Source organism: Crocodylus siamensis, chromosome 9, assembly GCF_052110815.1.
Source record: "Crocodylus siamensis isolate JL-2025a chromosome 9, ASM5211081v1, whole genome shotgun sequence".
In the NCBI taxonomy this organism is placed as follows: Eukaryota; Metazoa; Chordata; order Crocodylia; family Crocodylidae; genus Crocodylus; species Crocodylus siamensis.
In genome coordinates, this window is record NC_143403.1 from 38867520 (window position 1) to 38892134 (window position 24615).

A 24615-nucleotide genomic window follows, 5' to 3' on the forward strand; every position below is an offset into this window, starting at 1 on the left:
ATCGGGAAACTGAGACAGAGCAATGAAGTGTCTGGCCCAAAGTCACCCTAGGCAAGTGGCTGAGCCAGGAATAGAATCTTGAGTCCTAGTCCAGTATTCTAGGCTTCGTTGGTTTTCTACTGGCCCCATTATTGGATCATGTTTTAGGGGCTGTGTATGCTAAATGAATCTGTTATATCCACAGATCCTTGACAAGGGAGGAACAGAATCTTTATTTCCAGATTTTACTTGACCTCACACAAGAAATTTGACTCGATCAGTCAGATTGATTACCAGCACAAATTAGGGCCCATTCAGGATGAACTAGGGAAATGGTAACAGTTAGGATGGCCAAAGTGGAGCTTCTAAATGATTTCTTTGCATCCGTGTTCCTGGACACAAATACAAATACGCATCCCATTGGGACCTTAGATAAGTCCATTATAGATACCAACCCACCAAGTGTTCGTGCTGACCTAGTAAAGGGGCACCTGGAAGGGTTGAATGTATTTAAGTCAACAGGTCCTGATGATCTTAATCCTAGGGTACTTAGGGAATTAGTTGGAGTCATAGTGGAGCCACTGGCACAACTGTTTGAGCACTCATGGTGCTCAGGACAGGTCCTGGAGGATTGGAAAAGGACTAATGTGGCCCCTATTTTCAAGAAGGGGAGGAAGGAGGAACCGAGTAACTACAGGCTGGTTAGTCTCACCTCTGGCTCCCCACCACCTCAACACCTGTCCCGACCTCTTCTCTGCCTCCAAACCCCTGTCGGGGGAGAGATGTCGACAGCATGGAGAGGGTCCAGAGGAGGGCCACTCGTATGATCAGGGGACAGCAGGGCAGGCCCTGTGAGGAGAGGCTACGGGACCTGAACCTGTTCAGCCTCCAAAAGAGAAGGCTGAGGGGGGATCTTGTGGCCTGTTATAAACTAGTAAGGGGGGATCAGCAGGCATTGGGGGAGTCACTGTTTCCCCGAGCACTGCCAGGAGTGACCAGGAATAACGGTCACAGGGTGGCAGAGGGTAGGTTTAGGTTAGATATCAGGAGGCGCTACTTCACAGTCAGGGCGGCTAGGGCCTGGAACCAGCTTCCAAGAGAAGTGGTGCAGGCTCCAACCCTGGGGGTTTTTAAGAGGAGGTTAGATGAACATCTTGCTGGGGTCATTTGACCCCAGTATTCTTTCCTGCCATGGCAGGGGGTCGGACTAGATGATCTGCTCAGGTCCCTTCTGACCCTAGAAACTATGAAACTATCCTTGGCAAGACCTTTGAGAAATGGTTAAGGATCACATTTGTGGGCGACAAGTGGGTAAAATGATGCTAAGGGGCAGTCAGCATGGGTTCATAGCAGGCAGATCCTGCCTGACTAACCTGGTTTCATTTTACAACCAGGGCACAAAACGCATGGATGAAGGAATAGATGTAGATGTTTTTACTTAGATTTTAAAAAGGCCTTTGACATAGTGTCACATCCAGTTCTTATAAATAAATTAAACAGTTGCAATGTAGATTATTACACAGTCTGGTGGGTAGAAAATTGGCTTATGTGGTGGATGGGTCAGTTTCTACCTGGAAGAATGTGGGCAACGGAGTTCCCCAAGGTTCCTGGGACCGGTACTATTCAATATCTTCATTAGTGACTTGGACAAGGGAGTAGAAAGCACCCTGTCCAAGTTTGCTGACAACATCACACTATGGGAGGAGGTACACAAACTAGATGGCAGGGAGCAGATCCAGGCTTATTTGGACAGGCTGGGGAAGTGGGCCGAACATAATAGGATGCAGTTTAACAAAGATAAGTGTCATGTGTTGCACATGGGGAGGAAGAATCATCAACACTCCTACAGCCTGGGAGGTACCACTCTAAGTAGCACAACTGCGGAAAGGGATCTTAGAGTCATAGTCAACTCCAAAATGAACATGAGTCACCAGTGTGATGAGGTGATAAGTAAAGCTAACTGTGTTGCCCTGTGGGGTCAGGCCAACTCTCAGGATCTCAATATTGTGCTGTTAGACAGGAGGGTGTGACACAATTGCACATATACAAACACACAAATCAGTTAGGTGCATACACACACATATACATGCACACTACCAGCTCAGGCACATACACATCCAAACCAGCCTAGGCACATGCATACCTATCACCAGTTCAAGCACATAATCACTACACACTAAAAATTAGACAAAAATCAATTTTTAATACCTGCACACTCAGTACACATACACAGATCACTAATTTGTATATCATGCCCACAATTATATATATATATACACACACACACTCACCAGTTTGCACACATACAACCCACCTACACATAGGTAAGTTCCTAACTTGGATGGTACGGTATGTATGTGTGTGCTTGGGGTACCTGGCATACCTGGGGGAAGATTAAGGTGAGAGAGAGAGAGTTAAAGTGTAGGGAGTGAAAGTTGCCAGAACCAGGATTAGAGGGAAGCTGACTGAGGAACTGAGGCTTGGGTTTACTTAAGATCAAGTGGCCTCAGGGTTACTCAAGGTTGCTGGTGCATGGGAGGAAAAAGGAAAAAAAAAAAAAAAGAATCCTGGTGGCAAGGAGGAGACGGCCAGGAAAGATAGAGAGACAGAAACCTGTGAGCTTGGGGCTGGAAACTGAAGCAGATAGCTGAGGTATTTTGGGGGGAAGGGGGCAGATAAGTGGTGGCAAGGAGGAGACAGCCAGGAAAGAAACTGAGGCAGAAACCTGGCTGCTCAGGGGAAAAGGCAGTGGGGATAAGACAGTGGCAAAGAAACAGGGGTTTGGAGGCAGAGAAGAGGTCGGGACAGGTGTTGGAGGTGGTGGGGAACCAGAAGCAGGAGACGGAGAAATGAGATGGAAGTTAGAGGGGCGAGGAGCAGAGATTGGAGCAGGGCTGAACCATAGTAAAGCAAAACCCAACTCAGGGGTCCAAATAACAGATTTATTAAACAGACAACATGCTACACAGCCCCATGAAGTTACTGGTTCACACGCACACGCACTCTCAATGGCAGCAGGAGAAAGAGACTCAGTGGAAGGGTTGGAGTCCAGGTAGGGAAGAGAAACAAAGTCCAAGTCCTTGGTTGAAGAGAGGGTGGAAGCTACCTGTCCAGGCTGGAAAGGGGTTTTTGTCCAGTAGGTGTTGTCCAGAGGGGGAGGTCGCCAGCAGGGTCTCTGGGTGGATAGGTGGTGTGGCATGGTACTGGTCCAGATGGAAAGGATGGAAAGGGCTTCCCAAGGAGTCAGTCTTCACTACCCCTTTTTATGGGGTAAACTACCTCTGATCTCCTATGGGGAGGGTCTGTCCAGGCAATGTCAGTCCTGTTCCAGAGGGCCCCAGGAGTTCTTTCTGAGCATGTGCAGTCTTGGCACAATGGTGGGTTGCCTCATCTTTTGTTTCTTGAATGCTGAGGGTGGTTCCAAGGGCTGGGTCATCGGTCTAGGTATTGGTGTTGATGATTTGGTCATTCAGAGGGAGCTATTTTTAGACCTACTGCCATTGTCTCTCAAGAACCCTCATTTACCCCCATTCATTCAGGAGCCAAGTTACATAGGAAGGGTAGGTGTGAGTCGCAGGTTACACAACTGGGCTTGGGGACAGGCTGGAGACTTGACAAACAAAATGGAAACTTGACATGACTTATGCTAACTTACATATGTAGGCCTAAATCATATAGGACCAATAAAACAGTAATATAGAATAGTAAAAATCAATATAAACATAATCATTATACAATATAAAGGAGAAAAAAACAAAACAAATACAACTTGCTACCAAAATAAAATGCTGAAACTTATCCTATGCCTTAGCTCACTTATACTTATCTATAGGGAATAGAGAGGGAGAGACAAAGTCAGAAATGGTTGGGGAAGGGGAGGGAATACATTTAAAACAAGAAAAATAAAAATGGAGGGTTTTGCTACAACCACAGCCTTTCTTGTATAAGTAGATGCATCACAAACAGGTCTAGGGTGGTGATAATTCTCCTCTATGCGACACTGGTCAGGCCACAGCTGGGGTGCTGTGTCCAGTTTTGGGCACCATATTTCAGGAGGGATGTGGATGGCCTGGAGAGAGTTCAGAGGAGGGCCACTCATCTGGTTAAAGGCCTACAGAAAAAACCTTATGTGGACTGATTGGGAGACCTGAACTTCTTCAGCTTCTGCAAGAGGAGGCTGCGAGGTGATCTTGTGGCTGCCTACAAACTCATCGGAGGGGCCCAGCAAGAAATAGGGGATACAATGTTTACCAGGGCACCTGTCAGGGTAACTAGAAATAATGGCCACAAACTGAAAGAGAGAAAATTCAGACTGGACATCAGCAGCACACATTCCTGCCCAGGGCAGGGGGTTGGACTCAATGATCTAATAGGTCCCTTCTGACACTAACATCTATGAAACTGTGAGACAGCTTTTCTCATTTTGCATTACTTTGCATTAGTTGCTTCATATAGACTCTCTACCAATCACACAGAAGCCCTGCTAAGCATGGGTGGTAATGTACTGTTTTGAAACTACCTGGTGATTCCAACCTTTTCCAGGTTGAAGTGAATTGCAGCAGCAACTGAAAGCTTTAACTCTTCCTTTCTAAACAGCTTTTTCTTTTTCCTTCCAGTGGATGTGTTATTGGACCCACATTTCATTTCAGTGTACCATTCCTAAATTTTGGTGATGTCTCTTTTGGTGAGTATACACCATCCCCAGTTGCGAAGTTAAGTAAGACCTACAATGGTATTAAAATAAAAATTTTAGTGGAAGAGCATCTATTACATTTGTTACTTTGCAACAGACTTTGGGGTATAAAAAGTAGGTCTGTGCGAAGCTTCGGATGCTGAGTTGATTCAGAGGAGATTCAGTCCCAGTCAGTGGCCTAATCTCCAAATCCAGATTGAATCAGGGGACCAGTAAAAAGGTCCAAATTGATTTGAAGCTCTCCAAATCTTCAGAAAAGATTCAAAGAGCTTCAATGATTCGGACAATCCCCACCCGCTGCAGCAGGGAGCTGGACCCGAACTCGGAGCTGGTATGTAGGGGCTGGGGGGAGGGGGGTCTGGGGAAAGGGGGAAGGGCTATGGGAGGACCCCCCCCAGCCCCTGCCGCCTCCCCCAGCCCCCTGACCCCTTCCTGCTTCCCCAGCCCCACCCCCCACGGCTGCCTCACCTGCCCCAGCTCTGGCCCTGTAAGGAAAAAATAACTGAAAAAACCCCTGGGCTCACTGGCTCTTGCAGCAGCCTTGGGCCTTTGGAGGGCTCATGGAAGAGCCCCCCACACAGTAGGGGGCAGTGGGGATTGCCCCCCCCGGCAGGAACCTCATGAGTCCAGGGTTTTGAGGGGGTTTTTTCCTTAAAGGCCCAGAGTTGGGGTGGGCCAGGCAGCCATGGGTGGAGGGGAGGGCTGAGACAGTTGGGGGGGAGGATTGATGATGCATGGGGCAGTGGGGATTACCGCCCCCCACCCAGCAGCACCCAGTGAATCAGGGTTTTTTTTTCCCAAAGTGCCGGGAGATGGGGCAGCTGTTGCCAGGCTGGGAGAGGGGCAGGGGATGGGCCTGGGTGATTCAGAGATTTGGCAGCAGTCGAATCTCCAAATCAGATTTGACTGAATTGATTCAGGACAGTGATTTGAATCATCGAATCAAATCACTGTCCCCCAAATCGGCCTAATCCAAAGCGAATACTACCCACTTTGCACAGGCCTAATAAAAATTAACTTGCTGTAATAGGAGCAGTTGATTTATCAAAGTGGGGCCATGGACAGATATACTATCTAAAGCACTCTCAAATACCTTTGTAGTGCTCCAGACAGTCAATGCACAGTGCACAGATATGCCTGGCCAGAAAAATTGCTTTAAAAAGGCTGAAATGCTTCTAACAAGAGGAATATCTTTGAAGTGCTTCATTTTGAACTGTTTCCTGAGAACTGTGTACTCTTGAGTACCATGTGGTGGGATTGGTTAGTCCTCTAAAATCCTGCTGTACAGCATGGTTCCTTTGCTCCCCCCCATCATGGGAACAAGGGGGGAGTGTATGGACAGCCAGTGAATGCTCTGCTGCGTGCTCAGCTGTCTTCAGGAACCTCTGGAGACACTCTGGCACTCAGGGATTCCTGCTTCCACCCCCCCGGCTGGAGTTACATGGCCTTGAAAAACACTGAATTTGAAGAACTCCAAACTGGAGTGAACTTTGGAGTGTTCAAATGCATGTTTGCTCATGCCTAATATATAATAAAACTCAGAATACTGATATGTACATTGAAATCCTACAATATAGATGCAGGTAGTTCTTTGCTTACGGATCATGGTGCCAGAAAGACAATCCTGATCACTGCAGTTGGAAGAGCCCAGATTTCCCTCACAGAGCATGGCCAATCCTTAGTCATAAATTGACATGCATTAATGAAACACAGTTTTGAACAGAAGTCTGAATTTATTGATTTTTTTTGGTAAATGAAAGGAAACATCTAGCAGCAGCTAAAAGGGAGGCATTTGAAGCCTGTAAAAGTTTTAAATGAAGATGGAATAAAAGAGTTCTCAGGATATTAGTAAACATGTCCCCTAGGTAGTTAAAGCTGCATCATAATATGCACTATAGACTGTTACAAGTGAGCCATATACAGTAAGGAATAATGAGAGCTTTTTGTATTTCATTTCATTCTGAGATGTTAAATGGGAGGAAGTAAACAATTTAGCTGGTGTTAAGGTTATCTAGTATCTGTAAGTAGTTTGTTTAACTCAAAACTTGTAATCTCTTTGGCACCAGCATGACTGTCCATGGTTGCCCCAGGAGTACAGAGGGAAGGGAGTGTTAAGTTAACTTCTCCCTGGGGTCTGTGCATTGCACAGAGAGGAAGAGTTAGCTGTGTCACTAGTCGATAGCAGTCCTGCTATTTCAATTGCAAGGCAATAAAATTACCTATCCTGCTGTCCTTTTGTGTGAAAAGTTAATTCCTTCTGTGAGGACATCTCGTTATTTTTTACCAGTTAATATAGCCATGAAACAGCTCTGTAGTAGGAGTTGATATCCTCCTCAACACTGGCATCTTCTCCTCCATTGAAAGCACAGCATTGCTGACACACACTCCCATGTCCGTGTATTCAGAACATCTCTATTTAAATGCAGATTCTGATTCTCCCAGCTCGAACAAAAGGCTTTTTACAGAGATGGTTGAAAGTTTAAATGTGAAATCAATTGTGGATTGATTGAAGGCACATTATCATTCTGTGCCTGGGACATCTCTATGTTTTCATGCTGTCCATGGACTTTTTAAGAAGACTCATTTACCTTTCCTAAATAGTAGTCTCCTTTCTGTACACCACTGTGTTGTGGCTTTTAATTTCTCTGTTTCCTTTTGAATAAATAAAAAAAAATACAACCCCCCCCCCCAAAACCCAGACATCTTCCATGGAAAAAACAAAACCAGTTATGTAACACTAGCTTCATTTTCTTTAAGGAGGTTTTCATTAATGAGGCCTATTCAGCAGCAAACAAAGGTTTTAATATATACCATTAATTATTGTCATTGTCTGGTGACTTTGTTCATTTTTTAGTGTCTATGCAGTGTACATGTGTCCCTCACACTGACATCCCACCTTCCTGCTAAATGTCTTCTAATACTATATTTCTGTAGCAATTGTCTTAGAAATTGTTCCAGTTGAAGATCATATGTAAACAGAATCCTCCATCTCCAGCTTTTTTTTCTTTATTTTGATATCATCTAATGCTTTGTAGTTGGAGAGTGAAGAATGTGCTATCTTCATTCCCATAGGATTAGCTGGTGAAGCAAGCAGCTGACTTCTGTAATAGCTTAGGTTCTGATCTTGCAAGCTAATGCATTGTCCTCTGCATTATGCCTGCACAATAAACTGTAGAGGGACAGAACATTTCTGCCAAGAACAGTTATATTACTGATTCAGGGTCTGAGGTAACAGGTATTTAGAGTGCTATAGATAGTAAACAGAGCCTAGAATTTCACCTGGAAGCGGATTCACAATGTATATATCAATATAACATACCTTCACCATCTTGTTTTATCTATCAAGCAAGCAGTGCTCTGTATTCAGTTCTTTTCAAGGTCATTCTCTATAAAGAGTACTACAAGAAATTATTGTATGGCAAAGTGGAGATCTGCTTGAGAGGTGAATGGGAGAAAATTCTTAGTTAATAGAAGGCAAAAAATGTGTTTTGGGAGGCTGTTACTATCTAAAAATTCATGTGAAGAGGTGAGAATCAGGATAGGTCAGCTCCCATTGTTTACTGGCTAGAGCCAACCCAATAGAGGGCACAGTCTTCAGATTTAATGATTTAAATGAGTTTGCTATATTGCAAGCTAAACCACATCCACATGTAGTTTAGTTTGCAACATAGCTATTTGTAATGTTGCAGCCTTCAACAGCTTGCCCACCCTCCACCCCCGCCCCCCACTGCAGGAGAGGCAGGCAGGCTGAAGGCAGAAGCAGTGTGTGGCCTGAGCCTTTTTTTTTTTTCACCAAGGAGCCTACCCACATCTCCCACAGCCAGGGCCAAGCTGCCGGTGGGCTGAGCAGCCCCTACCTGTGGAGGGCCCCAGTCCTTCCTTCCATGGTGGCGATACCCCCTGGGGCCTCCCAGGCAGACTGCTAATGGGCAGGTGCTGCCCAAGCTTGAGCTCAGGGAACAGTTGGACATGGTTAGATGCTGCCTGTGACCTAGAGCAGCACCTGCCCACTAGCTGCCCTACAGGTGGCCCTGGGGGGCACCACCACTATGGGGGGAAGTTCCGGGCCCTCCCACAGCTCAGGGCCTACCGGCAGCTTGCCCTGCAGTCACAGGAGGGGCAGGCAGGCCTTGTGGAAAAAAAAAAGATCAGGCCCCTCACTGCTTTTTTTTTTTTTCTCACCAAAGCCTGCCCATGTGAACTGCTGCCCGGCTGCACAGCCCCTGAGCTGTAGGGGGCCTTGGTTCTTTCCTTCACAGTGGCAATGCCCCGCAGGGTCACCTGGGCAGGGTGCTAGCTGTGCAGGTACTGCCCCAGCTCACAGACAGCACCCACTGGATCCAACTCTTCCCTGAGCCCATGTGCTAGAAGTCTACCAGGCACTGCTCCCCAAGTGGCCTTGGGGAAGAGTTGGATTCAGCAGGTGCTGCCTGTGAGTTGGGGCAGCACCCACATAGATAGTAGAGCTGTGTGAAATTTTGACGAGCATTTCGTTTTGAAGCTGGTTCGATGTGTTTCGAGCTTGAAACAGCAACATTGAAACAAAACGAAAGGCTTTGAAACAGCTTTGAAATTAAATGAGGGTAGTCGAAATGTTTCAAAAGTTTCTAAATGTTTTGAGTTTCAAAGTAACCCAGTGGCAGGAGGCAGGGGAGAGCCAGGGCTGTGCTCCAAGCAGCTCTGCCAGCCCCACAGAGCTCAGCCCAGCAGTGAGAGGCAGCGAGAGAGCCAGTGGCGGAGCTACTCAGAGTGCAGCCCTGGCAAGTGGTTCTCCCCTGACTCTCACCACTAGGCTCAGCTCCATGGGGATGGTGGAGCTACCTGGAACACAGCCCTGGTTCTGAGCACAGCCCTGGTGAGCATAGCCCAGTGGCTAGAGGCTCCAAAGCCCCATGGACCTGAGCCTGGCAGTGGGAAGCAGGGGACAGCCACTGGTCAGGGCTGTGCTCGGAGCCAGGGCTGAACTCCAAGCAGCTCTGCCACTGGCTGTCCCGCTGCCTCTGGGCTCAGCTCTGTGGGGCTGGTGGAGCCACTCAGAGAGTAGCCCTGGCTCTCCTCTGCCTTCTGCCACTGGCCTGCAGTCCGAGCAGCTCTGCCAGCCCCACAGAGCTGAGCTTGGTGGTGGGAGGTTGGGGAGAGCCACTGGCCACGGCTGCGCTTGGAGCTCTCCTGCTAGCTCCCATCACCAGGCTGAGCTCCGTGAGGCTGGTGGAACCACTTGGAGCACAGCCTTGATGGATGCAGCCAGGCAGCTGGAAGCTCCACAGCCCCACAGATCTGAGCCTGGCGGCGGGCAGTGGGGGAGAGCCACTGGCCAGGGCTGCACTCGGAGCCAGGGCTGCGCTCTGAGTAGCTCTGACACTGCCTGTCTGCCACCTCCCATCACCAGGCTCAGCCCTATGGAGCTGTAGAGCCTCCACCTGCTGGGCTGTGCTCATGAGGGCTGTGGTCTGAGTGGCTCCGTCAGCCCCATGGAGCTCAGCCTGGCGGCGGGAGGTAGCAGGAGAGCCAGTGGTGGAGCTACTAGGAGTGCAGCCCTGGCCAGTGGCTCTCCCCTGCCTCCCACCATCAGGCTCATCTCTGTGGGCCTAGCAGAGCTTCTCAGAGTGTAGCCCAGTGGCAGGAGGTGAGGGAGAGCCAGGGCTGCACTGTGACTGGCTCCACCAGCCCCATGGAGCTCAGCCCAGCAGCAGGAGGCTGGGGAGAGCCAGGGCTGCACTCTGAGAGGCTCCACCATCCCCATGGAGCTCAGCTCAGCAGTGGGGGGCAGCAGGAGAGCCAGTGTTAGAGCCGCTTAGAGCACAGCCCAAGCCAGTGGCTCTCCCCCACCTCCTGCCACCAGGCTCAGCTCTGGGGACTGCAGAGCCTCCCACCACTGGGCTGTGCTCACCAGGACTGCACTTGGAGTGGCTTTGCCACTGGCTGTCCCACCACTGGGCTAAGCTCCATGGAGCTGGCAGAGCCACTCGGAGTGCAACCTGGTGGCAGAAGTTGGGGAGAGGCAGGACTGTGCTCTGAGCAGCTCCACCAGCCTCACAGAGCTCAATCTGCCCTCCCAGGGCTGCTGGATTCCTCCCAGGGGTGCAGGCCCCCAGATCTGTGTGTGGGGTCACAGGAGGCTGTCACTGCTGCCTGGGGCCAGCGGCAGCTCCAGTCTTCCTGGTGCTGGATGCGGGCTGCGCAGAGGAATCTGGCACAGCCCCACAGCCTTCCTGGGGGTGTGATCCCCCAGATCTCCGCACAGGTTGACAGGAGGTAGGCTGCCACTGCCAGCAAGTGACAATAATTTTGCTTTCAGCAGTTTGAGGTTCAGTTTCCCAGAAACCCCTACACCTATTTCTTTGAAACGTGGCAGGCTTCATGCCCTTAGAAGGGGCTACCATCCCTGCAATTTTCATCTGAATCAGGCAAGAAATAACAAAGTTATAGGCATTTTCATGATTCCCCATTGTAGCCTATGGGCGAAACATCAAAACGCCTTGAAACAGTTTCAACCAAATGAAACAGAACAGTGCTTTAAAATGAAACAAAATGACAAAATGAAACACTGTCCTTTTGAAATGACGAAACAGAAGTCAAAACAAAATGGTGCTGTTTTGCCCAGCCCTAATAGATAGCACCCTGCCCGGGCAGCCCCGGGAAGTCCTGCTGGTATGTATGGAAAGACCAGGGCCCCCCACAGCTCATGGTCTTTGTGGCCTGGTGGCAGATCTCCCCACAACTTTAGGAGAAGCAGGTAGGCTCTACAGGGGAAGAAGAAAAAAAACAATTGGGCCATTCATAGTCACAGTGGTGGAAGCCCCTAAATTGAAATGGTGGGTTTTTAATCATCACAATTAAAAAACCACTATTTCAAGTTAGAGGACTAAACCCCCATCATGTGTACAAGTGGCCTTGGTGATCAGCAACAGGGAAAGTAATATTTCTAGAGAAGCAACCTCTGTGAGCAATGTAAAAAGAAGCTGACTGTAGATTAATTATTTGCTTTGCTTCTCGGTTAGCTGTAATTCAAATAAAAAAGAGCTAAATTCCAAGTACAGTTTTTATCATAAATAGACTCAAGGATGTAAGGGATAGTTCATGCATAAACTTACATTTGGTGCCATTACTTTATAGGATTTCCTCGTACATTATCATGTTGCCTCTGTAATACATCCTTGGTTCCAATGACTTTTAACCTTCGCATCCCTGGAGATGGCCCCAGTGATCCAAGTGTTACCAGTGTTGTTCAGATTTCAGACATCACAAGACCATCCTGGAGGAAGGGACCCCAAGGAAATGTCAAGCCAAAGGAATTTACCATATTGCCTAGCAGTGGGACCATCCGTCCTCAAGGATTTCTGGACATCCAGGTACAACCTACATCAAACCAGTGTTCAGCAGGTGGGGGTACAGCTTTATAACATTCAAAACAGGGCTTTTTCACTATTAGGTTTCAGCATAATATGAATAAAACAACAGTTTTCATTAACCACAATTATAAAAAGAAGCTTGACTGTTTCCAGTTTGGTTTCCAAAGTTGCAAGGTATCCATGAATTTTAACCACAAAAACTCTTAATGAGTGTTCAGATATAGGTCTACAGAACTTTTGAGAGCAACTGGTTTTTGATTTAAAGTAGGAGGAAGAAGAACTAGGACAAAAAGTAGTAGCTGAAAAAAAGGAATACTTGTGTTTAAAAAAAATTTTTTTTTTCCTTGGTTTAATTTTCACCTCAGCATAGTGTCTTAATCAAAGCAGTGATTTCTAACAGGGACAATGAAAGCTAAGGCACTCAGGGACTATCATGACAGCTCTTAAGCCAAATTTTTCTGTCAATAACTCAATATAAATTTGGAGTAATTATATTAACGTGAATTTTCTTTGTTTTAAAGTGGCATAGTTGAGAGCAAAATTTAGTCTCCTGATTTTAAAGACAATGAATTTAATATATTTCCTGTTTCTGTGAAACCACCATAGTGTATTCATTTGCAACTGTCCATCGGTGAATGGCAGTCCTTGAAGCCCCATGGAAGCCTGAAAAAAGCTCAGTCCTCTTGTTTTATTCATTTTTGCAACTGATCAGTTATTACATAACATGGAAAATAAAGACTTTATCTCAGTCTCATGGCAGTGAGTAGTGTTAGGGTATAACTGCCAAATGCCAAAATGTGGTACAAGTCCCCTTCATATCCTTCTCGACTTGTGAAATTAATTCACTGGATAGTGAAATAAAACTGATGAGCCAGATTTATCCATGGTGTCAGCACACAGACTAATTGTGGAATGACAGCAGGAATGGATTTCTACCCTAACTGTAACATTAACTGGAAAGTCAGGATCTTTTTTTGGAAGGATGTTTCAGCACAAATCTGATACCAGTGTGATTAGGGAGAATCTTGGGTCTATTTATGGGTCTATTTAGCTCAAACTTTGGGGGAGATAAACATGCAGGTTCACTTTGTCCCCAAGCTTGGCTTTGCAAACAGCTATAGCATTTTCTCAGAGAGCACTTGGGACTGATGAGACTATGAACCAGATGACCATGCCCTATCAAGACAGGACATATACCAGTGTGGTGAGCCATTTTTGCAGCCTGGTAAGCAGTAGAACTCTAGCCTGGAACCACTGCTGTATAAAAACAGAGGAGCCTGCCTGTAAACATCTTCACCACCTGCCAAATACCAGCCAGGGTCTTGTGTACAGCATTTCAGCTCCATCATTCTACTGCCTAAAGCAAAAAAACCCCCACAAAAAGTAACAAATGGGTGTGTTTGCTTAGGAACTTTCTTTTCTTCACTTAGTATTTCACACTGAATCTGCTCTTCAGGGAATTTTAATTCATTCCCAAAGAGGTGAAGCAGACACATGCACCGCTTTTTTCACTGAACAGCAAATTTAAAAAATGAATAAAAAAAACCCCTTAGCAATACAGATCATCTTTGATGTGCTTGCAGTTTGGAAGGTACTTAGAAGCAGTATGCTTGACCAACCAACAATGACCAGGGTTGACTCCTTGATCTGCTTCATGCTTAAATAACAGCAAACTTAGATCAGCCCTGCAATACTTGGTATCAAACTGCAGAACTTTCAGAAAAAACAGTAATATACTTGCAGTAATATAACTTTTCAAGTTGGTGTAAATGACTGTTGTCATTTGAAATGAACATCCTGAGGGAGGGAAAAATACTGTAAATAATTCGGGTTGTTAAAGCCTTAATTTCTGGAGTTTTCTATTACATGGATGTTTTTATTGAAAAATCCCTTGACTCCCAATTCTGCTCCTACATTTCCCAAATTTTTACAACTTTTTTTGCAAAATGCTTCATTAACGGACTCCCAGGAAATGCTTCCTAGGTAACTGATAGTCCAAAGAGTCACCATTGGGAATCACTGATAATGTAAACTAGTGCAGCCTTACTCAGCAAATTGTTACCTAGTGGTTGATCTCCAGAAATCCCAAACAGGGCATGCTAGAGTTCACTGAATTATCACACTGACAGAAAGAGGGGGAGCACTTTAGAAAATAAAATATTTGCTCCTCTTTTCCTTTGGTAGGTGACCTTATGTTCCAACACTGTGAAGAAATATGAAACGGCGCTGGTGGTAGACATAGATGGCATTGGAGAGGAAGTGCTAGCCCTCCTAATTACAGCAAGGTATTGGTACTTTGCTTGCAGCTGTTCCCACTTTGTCCCCATTTTACCTACAATGTGCTGCCATATACACAATTTGCTGGAAATAGCCTTTCATCCCTAAATAATAAGCATAAATTAATGAGATTATTCTGCATAGTTGAGCACTAAAGCTAAATCTGATAGGGGAATGACAAAATATTGAAAACAACACACACAAAAAAGCACTTGTCCTATAGATAAGGGAAGGACCACGAACATTTTTCAGAATGAGAAGAGTAATGCTATTCATTGTTGGCTTGACTTTTAGTACATGCAGCATTACAGATTTCAGGTGCAAGCAACCCAACAGCCATCCCATTTCTTCACAAGTATTATACTTGAACGGGGTGGCAACAAAAGTGGTACATTTGTTCCCTGCAGTGGAAAATCTGTTAGAGACATGAATGGCAACCAAATGAGAGATGAAGCTAACTTGTCGATTAGCATGCAAAGCATGAGAGAAGAGATTTAGGCCCAAATTGTGAATTTTTATTAAGAAAGAACAAATTAAAGATATTACAGAAGGAAATTATTGTTAATTTTAAAGAAAGAACTCAAGTTCAACAGAATTCCTTTAGTCCTCTTGGTCTTCTGGCATCGTACATTTAGGTGAGAGTTCATTCATTCCAAGGCAGATTCTGTAGGGCAAATTCAGCCTTGTTGTAACTCAGTCAGCTTCCATGAAGTTATAGCAGTGATGTATTTGGCCATCTGGTTTAATCATTTATACACCCAAAAATATGTGATTTACAGACTTCTTGCTGCCATAAGTGCTGTCAATGACAGTGGAGTTTAGCCTATACTGAGTGCTTTAGCAAGTCCCAGCTGGAGTTAGTTTTGTAAGATAATTTCTGAGATTGTCATATAGGAACAATAATGGACATAACGTTCAATACGCTGGGGGTCTCTGAGCCCCAATTTGTTAATTAATGCATTTTCTTGTATGTCAGTAAATCATAAATCAATCCCGATTCATGTTTTGGTGTAATGATCCAGAAAATAATGGGTAGGCACTGCAGGGCCACAGGCAGAATGAGAAGACAAAGCTCAGAAAAAAACAAAGACCATCCTTTTCAAGCAAGGTTTTATGGCAGGAATTCCAGGTTAATTCAGATGGATGCCAGCAAAAATCCTCAACTGTACAGGCAAGCCAGGGTAGTTCCTGTGCTTTTAGTCCTGACTGCTGGGGTATTTCTGTAGTGTCTCCACAGCAATCATGAGGCACCTCTGAGAAACAAGCCTCCTCTGCATGCACTGGATGCTAAACAAATGTCACATGGTCCCTGTTAGAGCAGGCCTAGGCATGCCCAGAATCACTCTCTGGGGCATGCCTGAGACTGAGATCCTGGCAGAGCATCTTTGGGCACATGCCATAAGTGGTTACACAACTTCTTTTGGCAAGCACCACATGCAGAATAAGAGTGAATAGGTAGGGCTTGTTTCTCAGCAACAGTCTCAGGATCCCTGTAGGGCAGAATGGCTCAGCAGAGTGAACACCTTCTTTTAAGATCTTGATCAGATAGGCTTGGCTGTACTTAATTAACTAATAATGCTTCATTAAACTGGAAGTTGAAATCTGGTTGGGCATTAACCAAGTTCCAAGGCCATTGCTTGGCTTAGGGGAAACCTTTCTTAAAAGCACTCTTGGCATAGTGTACAGCAGTTGATTGTGTTCCCTTCCATGAAGCACCAATTGCCTATCACAGTATGCTAGAAATGTGGAGCTCTGCTAAAGAGAAGAAAAGGCTAGTTCAGGTGAAAGAGGTAAAGTGCCAAAATGGAGCATAAAGATAAGACATGTACAAAAGACATGTAGGCCTTTCAGGTCCACAGGAGCTAATGGGACCTGATTGTAGAAATGACTTGGTGATCAGAAGTCTTAGCTTCTCGAAACTCTAGGGAGCTGGTTGGGGAAAAAAGATTTAATGAGATCCCAGGAGATTTGTTGAAAGAGGACAGCAGAGGCTCAACAGGCTGAATTACTGCCTAGCTTCATTTGGCTCCCTTCCTTGATTTTTGAATTTGGCATGCTAGCTTTTGTTAATCTGCTAGCATCTTAGAAGTAGTGAGGATAGTGAATGACTTCGAACAAAGAATTTGAAGAGGGCTGAGAGACAGACTAAGAGATGAGGGGGTTGGTAATGGCACTCACTGTCTCACTCAGCAAAGGCTTCTTGTCACTGGCTGGTGCACTGTTGTAAAGTGAAATAAATAGATGAAAACATGAATGAGCAATATGCAAACCTATTTAAGTGAAAAATCAAGATAGCTATAGAAACTGATAATGGGTGATCATTTACAGTGGTAAGATCATGTGGCAGTTCTTTTCAACCGTGACTATGATAGATAATGCGTTTATAAAAAAGGCCACTAGTCTGCAAGAGAACAGCAATTAACTACTGTGTGAACCCTTGCACCCCTCGAGTCCTATCTAATGTCATTATGTCTGTTTCTTTTGGGAAGGATTTCACGTGGCTGGAGCCCCAGCTTGTACTGTCAGGGCACTGTTATACAAGGGTTCAGGATATGTCACTGAAGCATTGCTGTGAAGGAGCTGGCGCTGCCAGATTCCTCGGAGGCCTTGTGTGAAGGGACCTTCTGTAAGGAAGCTCAGCGTGCCAGCAAGGCCATGGACTGAGAAGTTATACCCTGCCTAAATGCTTGCTGGCACTGATGGAGCACTGTTGTGTAGAGACCCATAGCTGATTCCCCATATGTCCTTTAGTAGAAGGTGTTGATTAAAAAGTGAATAAAAAGAATTTTAAGATGATTAATGGCCTTATGGGTGTAAAGCTTCCATGTGACAATGACAAATGTGTTATGCTTCATTCACCATATTCTGGGAATAAACAAACTCTCTATTCTCTGGGTATATATAATGCTTTTTTTTTTTGGCTAGATGTGTTGTTCCGCCACTCCATGTGGTTAACCCTGTTGTGAAATTTGGGCGGTGTTTTCTGAAGTACCCTTACCAGCAAATGGTGACACTCATAAATGACAACGACCTTCCAGCATGCTATGGAGTTCTCCCTCAGGTTTGTCATCTCATCCTCCCCTTATCTCTGGCCGTTTTCGTGGGACTGTTAGAGCATGGGAGGACGATTTCCAGATTAGACAATGACAGGCAGCTCTGAGTGCCATGTGTTTCCTGCCTCAAACAGCCTCTGTCTTTGGGCTTACATGGTCACTTGAAAGGGCATCTCACAGCATGGAAATCAGAAATCATTAATTTAAAGAGTAATGCTATGTCTCCAACAGGGGTGTCTTTCTGTGAGAGGTTAGAAGTCATAGGGGAATAGAGGTGAAAGCTGGTAATTGAGCCCATAGCTGGTGGTGTGTGCCTTGGCATGATCTAATAATTCATACTATAGTCTATTTAGTTTTGTTTAGAACAGTTTTTAACTATCTGTACAGTACCATGCCATTGAATGTAGCCCATACCATTTGCTTCTTACTCTCTGATGCTTGTAATACTTATTTAGGTCCTGTCCAAGAGGAGGCTGCCTCCTTAACTGGAAGCAGCGTAGATGCATCTGCGTGGTGTTCTGGGTGGGCTAATTAGCAATTCTTAGCAAAAAGCCCAGTAACTTTACGATGCAGACACAGCCTTAGAGGATCATAAACAAAAATGTACTTCCATACTCTTTTTTCTGTTTCCACACATTGATGCTGTCCTGTATCTTCTGAGGCATCGGCCAATACAACTATCTGTCTTCTCTTCCTTTTGACTGAGCAAATCTTCTCTAAAGAAACCTACATATGCTTGAAACAGGTCTTGGGGCTCATCTACATGTTCATTAATGCACTGTAATTACTAATTTTATGTGCCATAATCAGCGCTACTGCACATTAGCAGAGATTAACTTTTTTTGGTGATGCTACTACACATTAGCCTAAATCTACTGTGCATTAGCATAGACTTTGCTCACCAAAAGAGTATCCAGAAATTGAAAGTTTCCACACAAGTAATTATGAAGACAAATTTTGGTTATGTCTTTGTGCAGGAATATGAGGAGAAGGCCACTGTTTTGTATTCCAGCCCTGTGCCTTGTGGCATTATTCAGCCTCACAGCTCGGTAGAAATCCCTTTAGCACTAGAATCCCAGGTGACTGGAGAGCAGGACACTGCTGCATACATAGCTGTGTTTGGGAGCAAAGAATCCCCACTGGTAAGACCATAATGAAATATGTCTTTTGTTGGTTTGAATTAATGTTCCCTTGGGAGTGTGAAGGCCTCTACTGGGAGCAGCCATTGTTGTTCTTATGGTGCATGAAATACATTTGTATTGAAACATTTAAGTTCTTTGCAATTCCAGGTATTGTCCAGCAACATGAAAAACTAGGGTAACAGCAACTTGCATAATTAGTATGCAAATACCATTGCAATATCACTTTAGGTAATTTTAGGTTACTTGCACTGTCCCCATCAATAATGAGGATAGACTGGAAAAACCAAGACTACTTGGATTGCAGAAAAGATGAATAAGGGACAAATCCTGGAAGTGCCAAGGACCGTTCATTTATGTTGAAGTCAAAAGGAGTGGAGGAAGCTCGAGTCATTGAAAGATCATTTCCTATTAAGGAGTACATGGTGCAGAGATGATAAATTGGGTCTTTTGGTATTCCCTTTTCTATAGTCCAAAAGGGGATTCAGTGGGATTCATCAACAGGAAGGGACTTAATCATTACTTCTACAGGTTCTAGTCTGGGTGGGTGCTTCAAGGGGAGGCAGAAACTTCTCTCCTGCAGTCCAGTATTCACTGGATAAACGAACAAAGGCAAGATACAATGGCTACATATGGCTATTAGAGGGCTGTACAAAACAGCACCATTCCATTTTGACTTGCATTTCGACGGAACCGCGTTTTGTTTTGAATTTCATTTTGATTTGAAACTGCCATTCTGTTTTGTTTCATCGAAACAGTTTTGCTGTTTCAATGCTGTTTTGACATTTTGCCCATAGCATTATAGGCTCTAATGGGGAAGCTTGAAACAGCCTATAACTTTGTCATTTCTGGCCTGATTTGGATGAAACTTGCAGGAGTGGTAGCCCTTTCTCAGGGCATGAAGCGTGCCAAGTTTCAAGGAGATAGGTGCAGGGGTTTGGGGAAAATGCACCTCAAACTACGGACAAGCAACATTCATGACATGGGTGACACTGTGTGTGTTAAGGCGCAGCAGGGTGAAAGCTGCAGGCCTGCTAGCCCCTGCTGAGGTCACGAAGCCTGCCAGCTTTCAAGGAGATAGGTGCAGGGCTTCTGGAGTCTGGGGCCCTGCACCTCTAGCTGCTGACAGGCAAAACTCGTGACGTCGGTGCTTGTGGGACTGTGTCCGTCTTGGGGCACGGGGGGCGTGAAAATTGCAGGCCTGCTAGGCCCTGCTGTGGCCACAAAGCCTGCCAGCTGTTAAGGAGATAGGTGCAGGGGGAGTCTGGGTTCTGGGGCCCTGTACCTCTAGTTGCTGACAGGCAAAACCCATGTGTGTGTTAAGGTGCGCCTTCACTCAACTGACACCAAGACAGAAAGCAGGGCAGTTCAAACAATGCTGCCTTTTATGCAGTTTTTCCATCCCTCTGCAGGAGCACTGGGATTGGAAGGGACCTCAGAAAAGGATGACAGTCACTGGCCAGCTACATAGTCAATAATGAGAGCAGTCCTTCCCTCCCCGTGTCTCCTCCCTCCCTTACTTTAGTTTCTGTTTCCGGCAGGCAAACCCAGCTTGAGCTTCAAAACTCAAAACATTTTGAAATTTTCTAAATGTTTCAACTTGCCTTGTTTTGTTTCGAAGCTTTGTGTTTCATTTTGATTTTGCTGTTTTGAACTTGACATGAGTCAAAAGAGTGTCGAAATGAAACTGCCGGTGAAATTTCACACAGCCCTAGTGGATAATGCCTTACCCATGCCAGAGTGGTTAGAACACGGTTCTGGGAAGTAGGACACGTATAAGTTCTGGCTGCGTTTAAACCAGGCCTCCCAGTTCCTGGATGAGTGCCCTAACTGCTCGGCTATTGGGATAAAACAGGGATGGTGCACTCTGCTTCTCTGGCATCTAACACTTAGCCATGCATTTGTGCCTGCAAACAATTTCCGGGCTTGTACTCACTGAAGTATGTGTATGAATAGGGTCATGTACCTGTCGTGCCAGAGTGCAGCCTACTGCTTGTGCTCAGTAGCTATTTGAGCACTGACACTGACACTGCACGTGGAATAGCATTGCAATCTGGGCAGGGGTGCCAAAGTTAGTGTTATTTGGGTGCATAAAGTGAAACTGGATCCTGCCCCTTGTCTCTTAGAGTTTAAGCAATATTGTTTGCTTTCTGATTTCCACAGCATCTTGTCAGCAGTTGGGCTTTTTAAAATGTTATTCTAATTTAGGAAGAGGATATTTTGAGCCCGTGAACACTGTAGCCTAGTGCAAGGAGACTATTGATATAATTACTTGCCTTTCATTCACTGGGAAGATGACTTGGAATATGTATCACCATTTCACTCAACCTCTCTGTTCTACTGGTCTGACCCAAGTGTAACAAAGAGCAGAAAGCTCCTGTTACACTTGGGTGAAAGAGCAGCATGAAGAGCCTCAGGCAGGGAAACCTGCTCATTATGAGTTGTCAGGAATCAGGGACTTACCTGATACAAATACTGCCTAACCGGCTGTGGTACAGTAGCATGCTGGGCTAGAGCCCTGAAGGGGAGACAAGATATCAGTATAGCAGAGGCCAGCAGCAGTAAGTCACCCTAGGGTTGAGCCAGCAAGTTAAATCAGGAAACACCTGCAACAGCTCAGGGAGTCCCCTGACCAAAAGGAGGCCAGGCCAAAGAGATGTATAAACATAGGCCCTGAGTCAGAAGAGGCAGTCTGGCCCTCCAGGCAAGCGCTCCAAAGCAGGAGCAATGCAGGGCTGGAATCCAGAAGCCAGACTGGGCACAGTAGGCGTTAGTTAAGAAAACCAGCAAGAGAAAAGGGGCTGAGGCTGGGAAGGGTGAAGCTCCGATCAAGGTGTAAAGGTCTGAGGTGTCCTGGTATCAGACTGGGGTTCAGTACCCACCAGAATTATTAAGTGACAACAGCTGTGAGGCATGATCATGGTTGTAGGTGAGGTTGGAGGCCATGATTTGCCCTTCAGGCTAACAGGTACCCTGGGGATGGGCACTGACAGGCCATCAGGACCCACCTAACAAGGGCAGGGTAGAGACCAACAGGAGCCAGGAAGAACTAGCTGGCATCTGGGGCCTGCTCTAGGACCCATTAGGCAACCTCCCTTCCAATCAAACAATTACATCAAGGCATGGCAGGAAAGTAAGAAGGGGAAGGCACTGTAGAGCTGGAGAAGGGTCTCATGGCCATGAGGGGTCTTCACAGCCAACCCTGGAGCACAAACCTGGTTACACCAAGGTTGAGATTTTCAGAAGAGCAATCTACAAGTTAGGTGGTACCATTTAAATTTCTCATGCTTTTGCACACTTCAGAGACAAATAGGAGACATGATTCTCTACAGCAAAGAACTTGAAGTCCTTGCTTACACTAGTGTAACCATCAACTTTAACTGAGTTACTCCTAAATTACACGAATGCTGTACAAGTGAAAAGCTAAGTTATAGGGAAGTATTGGGAGAATATGGAGGAGCAATAAGAATGGGTGGAAATGGGCTAGAGAAAGAGAAGAAAGAGGCGAATAGGTGGAGAAGAGTATCTGGAGGACAAAAGTGGATGGTATGGTGGAGTAAGGCAAATATAGGGCAATAGATTTCCTTGTCTTCAGCTGTTACTAATCTGACCTTCACATTAAGATCACTTAAAATTCTAGGTCTGTTTCTGTCTTTCCCTGCCAATCTGTTGTGTTGAGGGACTGCAAATACAGCTACAGTCAAGAAATGTAATGTGAATAAAATATTCCTTTTCAACTTTTTATATTTTTGTTTCTCCCTGTTTCCTGGAACAGAAGATCCATTTAGTGAGTACTGGAGAAGGCCCAGTTATCTATGTGTATCCCGCTCAGATAGATTTTGGCAACATCCAGGTTTTAAAGGATATTTCCAGGACTCTCCACCTCTCTAATCAGACTGTTATTCCTGCACGGTTTGGGGCACAGATGGTAAGTGTGCTGTAGGGCTATTTTGAAATGAAAATGTGACTTTGAATGTTTTGATTGTGACAGCCTGTGACCCGATTTTATATGCGTACTCTCAAAATTGTCTCAGAGAAAACAAAAAGTGCATGACTATACACCAAGAAAATGGCTCTTGTTCTGCTCTCTCTTGTACCTGGGCAACCCCCATTAATGTCACAGAGGATGTAAGAGCAGAATTGGGCCATTGCCCATCTTTATAATCATGCTTTTGATGTAGCTCAGGGAGTTTAGCTGTGCTACTTGTGTGTATGTACCTATGTGATGGAGTCAGAGGACATCTTATCTTTTTGTTCCTAGAAAGGTTGTCCACAAAGATTCCCTCATTGGGGCCATCCACATGACTTCTGGCTTGTGCTCCAACTTTTCTCACAAACCTTTAGCTACGTGGGACATGAAAGGCCTGCCACATATTAATGATGGGGAGATGAGCTGGATGTATACTGATTCTGCATGTATTGAGGGTCTTGTCATCTGGGTCACTGAATAGAAGCTACTTTGTGTTTAAACATTAAACTATACGAACAGTGAACAACCAAGAACTTGATACAGGATCTGTGTATTTTGTAGTGGCCCAAAGGAGGGCCACACAAATGATTAGAGGTTATACAAGGAGAGGCTGAAGGACATGGGACTGTTCAGCCTGGAGAAGAGAAGACTTGGTGGCAGCTAAGTACACATTAGGGGCTAGGAGAACATCTGTTCACCAAGGCACCCCAGGGGAAGACGAGGAATAATGGTTATAAACTGATAGAAGATCGCTTCAAATTAGACATAAGGAAAAACTACTTTATGGTTCATGTGTCCAGAGTCTGGAACAGGCTCCCCCCAGAGATGGTACAGTCACCTTCCCTGGAGATCTTCAAAAGACAACTGGATGCACACCCCACTGCGATCATCTGACCTCAGTAGTCTTTCCTGCCTTAGAGCAGGGGAGCTGGACCTGATGATCTTGTGAGGTCCCTTCCAGCCCCTAGCTTCTGTGAATCTAGTGTCCCAGAGTATCTCCATGTCTTTGGGGAATATCATCAGAAACAGAGAGTCACTTTGATTAGGAACTTATTGGCCTGACAGCTTGTGCAGGTATTGCCATGGCCTAGAGTCAAGTGCCTGTCAGGAGTAGGTATGACCCAGCCAGCATGGGATCACATGGTGTTTGAGATTTGTTCCCCTGTGGTCACTGGATGTTAATGTTCACTTTGACTCCAGGGACAAGTTATTACATGGTACATTCCTATTTCTTTCCTATCTCCCAGTGTCACTCAAAGTTTTTTATTCATCACTTCTGTTGATGAGACATATTTTATCATTGCTGATTGTCAGAGGAAATATATTTCTGGAACTTCCTCATATTTCAGACTCCAGATGATAACCAAAGATGTTCATGGCTGAGTTCAGAAGGACCAGCCATTCCTCCCATGAATAGGACACTGTCTGTGCCATTCATGTATCTCCTCAGCAAATGCAGGATAGTAGATTGGCAGCTGCTTGGGAAGCCAAAGGCAAGACTAGATTTCATAGACATTAGGGGCTGGAAAGGACCTCATGAGATCATCGGGTCCAGCCCCCACCCCACCATAGGCAGGAAGTCAGCTGCGATCAAGTGACCCCAGCAAGAAATAAATCCAGCTGTTTTTTGAAGGAATACAAAGTAGGTGCTTGCACCACCTCTGGGGGAGAGTTTGTTCCAGACCCTGGACACACACACCATAAAGAACTTTTTTCTAATATCCAGTCTAAATTGGCCTTCCTGGAGTTTGTGGGCATTAGACCTTGTTATCCCTTGGGAAGCTCTGGTGAACAGATGCTCTCCCAGGTCCTGATGTACCCCTCCTATGAAGTTGCAGGCTACCACCAAGTCCCCCCTGAGCCCTCTCTTCTCCAGACTGAAGAGTCCCAAGTCCAAACTAGATATGGCCTGAGGAGTTTGATAGAGCCTAACTAGACCCAGACACTATCTGTGCAATTATGTCCAACTGGGTTTGGGCAGACATTCATGTACTCTAAGAAAATTACACTAATATTTCAATCTAATGTAAAAATATACCAGGATCAGGAATGGATTGCTCAGCTGCCCTGAAGTAGTATGTGCTACTACACGTTTCAATCGTATGTGGTGAGCTAAGTTACCCTAGGATTGGATCAGACAGCTGAAACCTGA

At 45.5% G+C, this 24615-nt stretch overlaps 1 protein-coding gene across 1 annotated transcript in view; it reads left to right on the forward strand.

Moving 5' to 3' along the window:
• LOC149857377 (axonemal central pair apparatus protein HYDIN-like) overlaps nucleotides 1-24615 on the forward strand; it is a 218157-nt gene that overhangs the window by 144283 nt on the left and 49259 nt on the right. The window contains exons 12-17 of the mRNA XM_090063943.1: nucleotides 4596-4663; nucleotides 11789-12024; nucleotides 14209-14309; nucleotides 17227-17362; nucleotides 18332-18496; nucleotides 22269-22421. Coding sequence (XP_089920069.1) covers nucleotides 4596-4663; nucleotides 11789-12024; nucleotides 14209-14309; nucleotides 17227-17362; nucleotides 18332-18496; nucleotides 22269-22421 — 859 coding nt within the window. The remainder of the gene's footprint in view (nucleotides 1-4595; nucleotides 4664-11788; nucleotides 12025-14208; nucleotides 14310-17226; nucleotides 17363-18331; nucleotides 18497-22268; nucleotides 22422-24615) is intronic.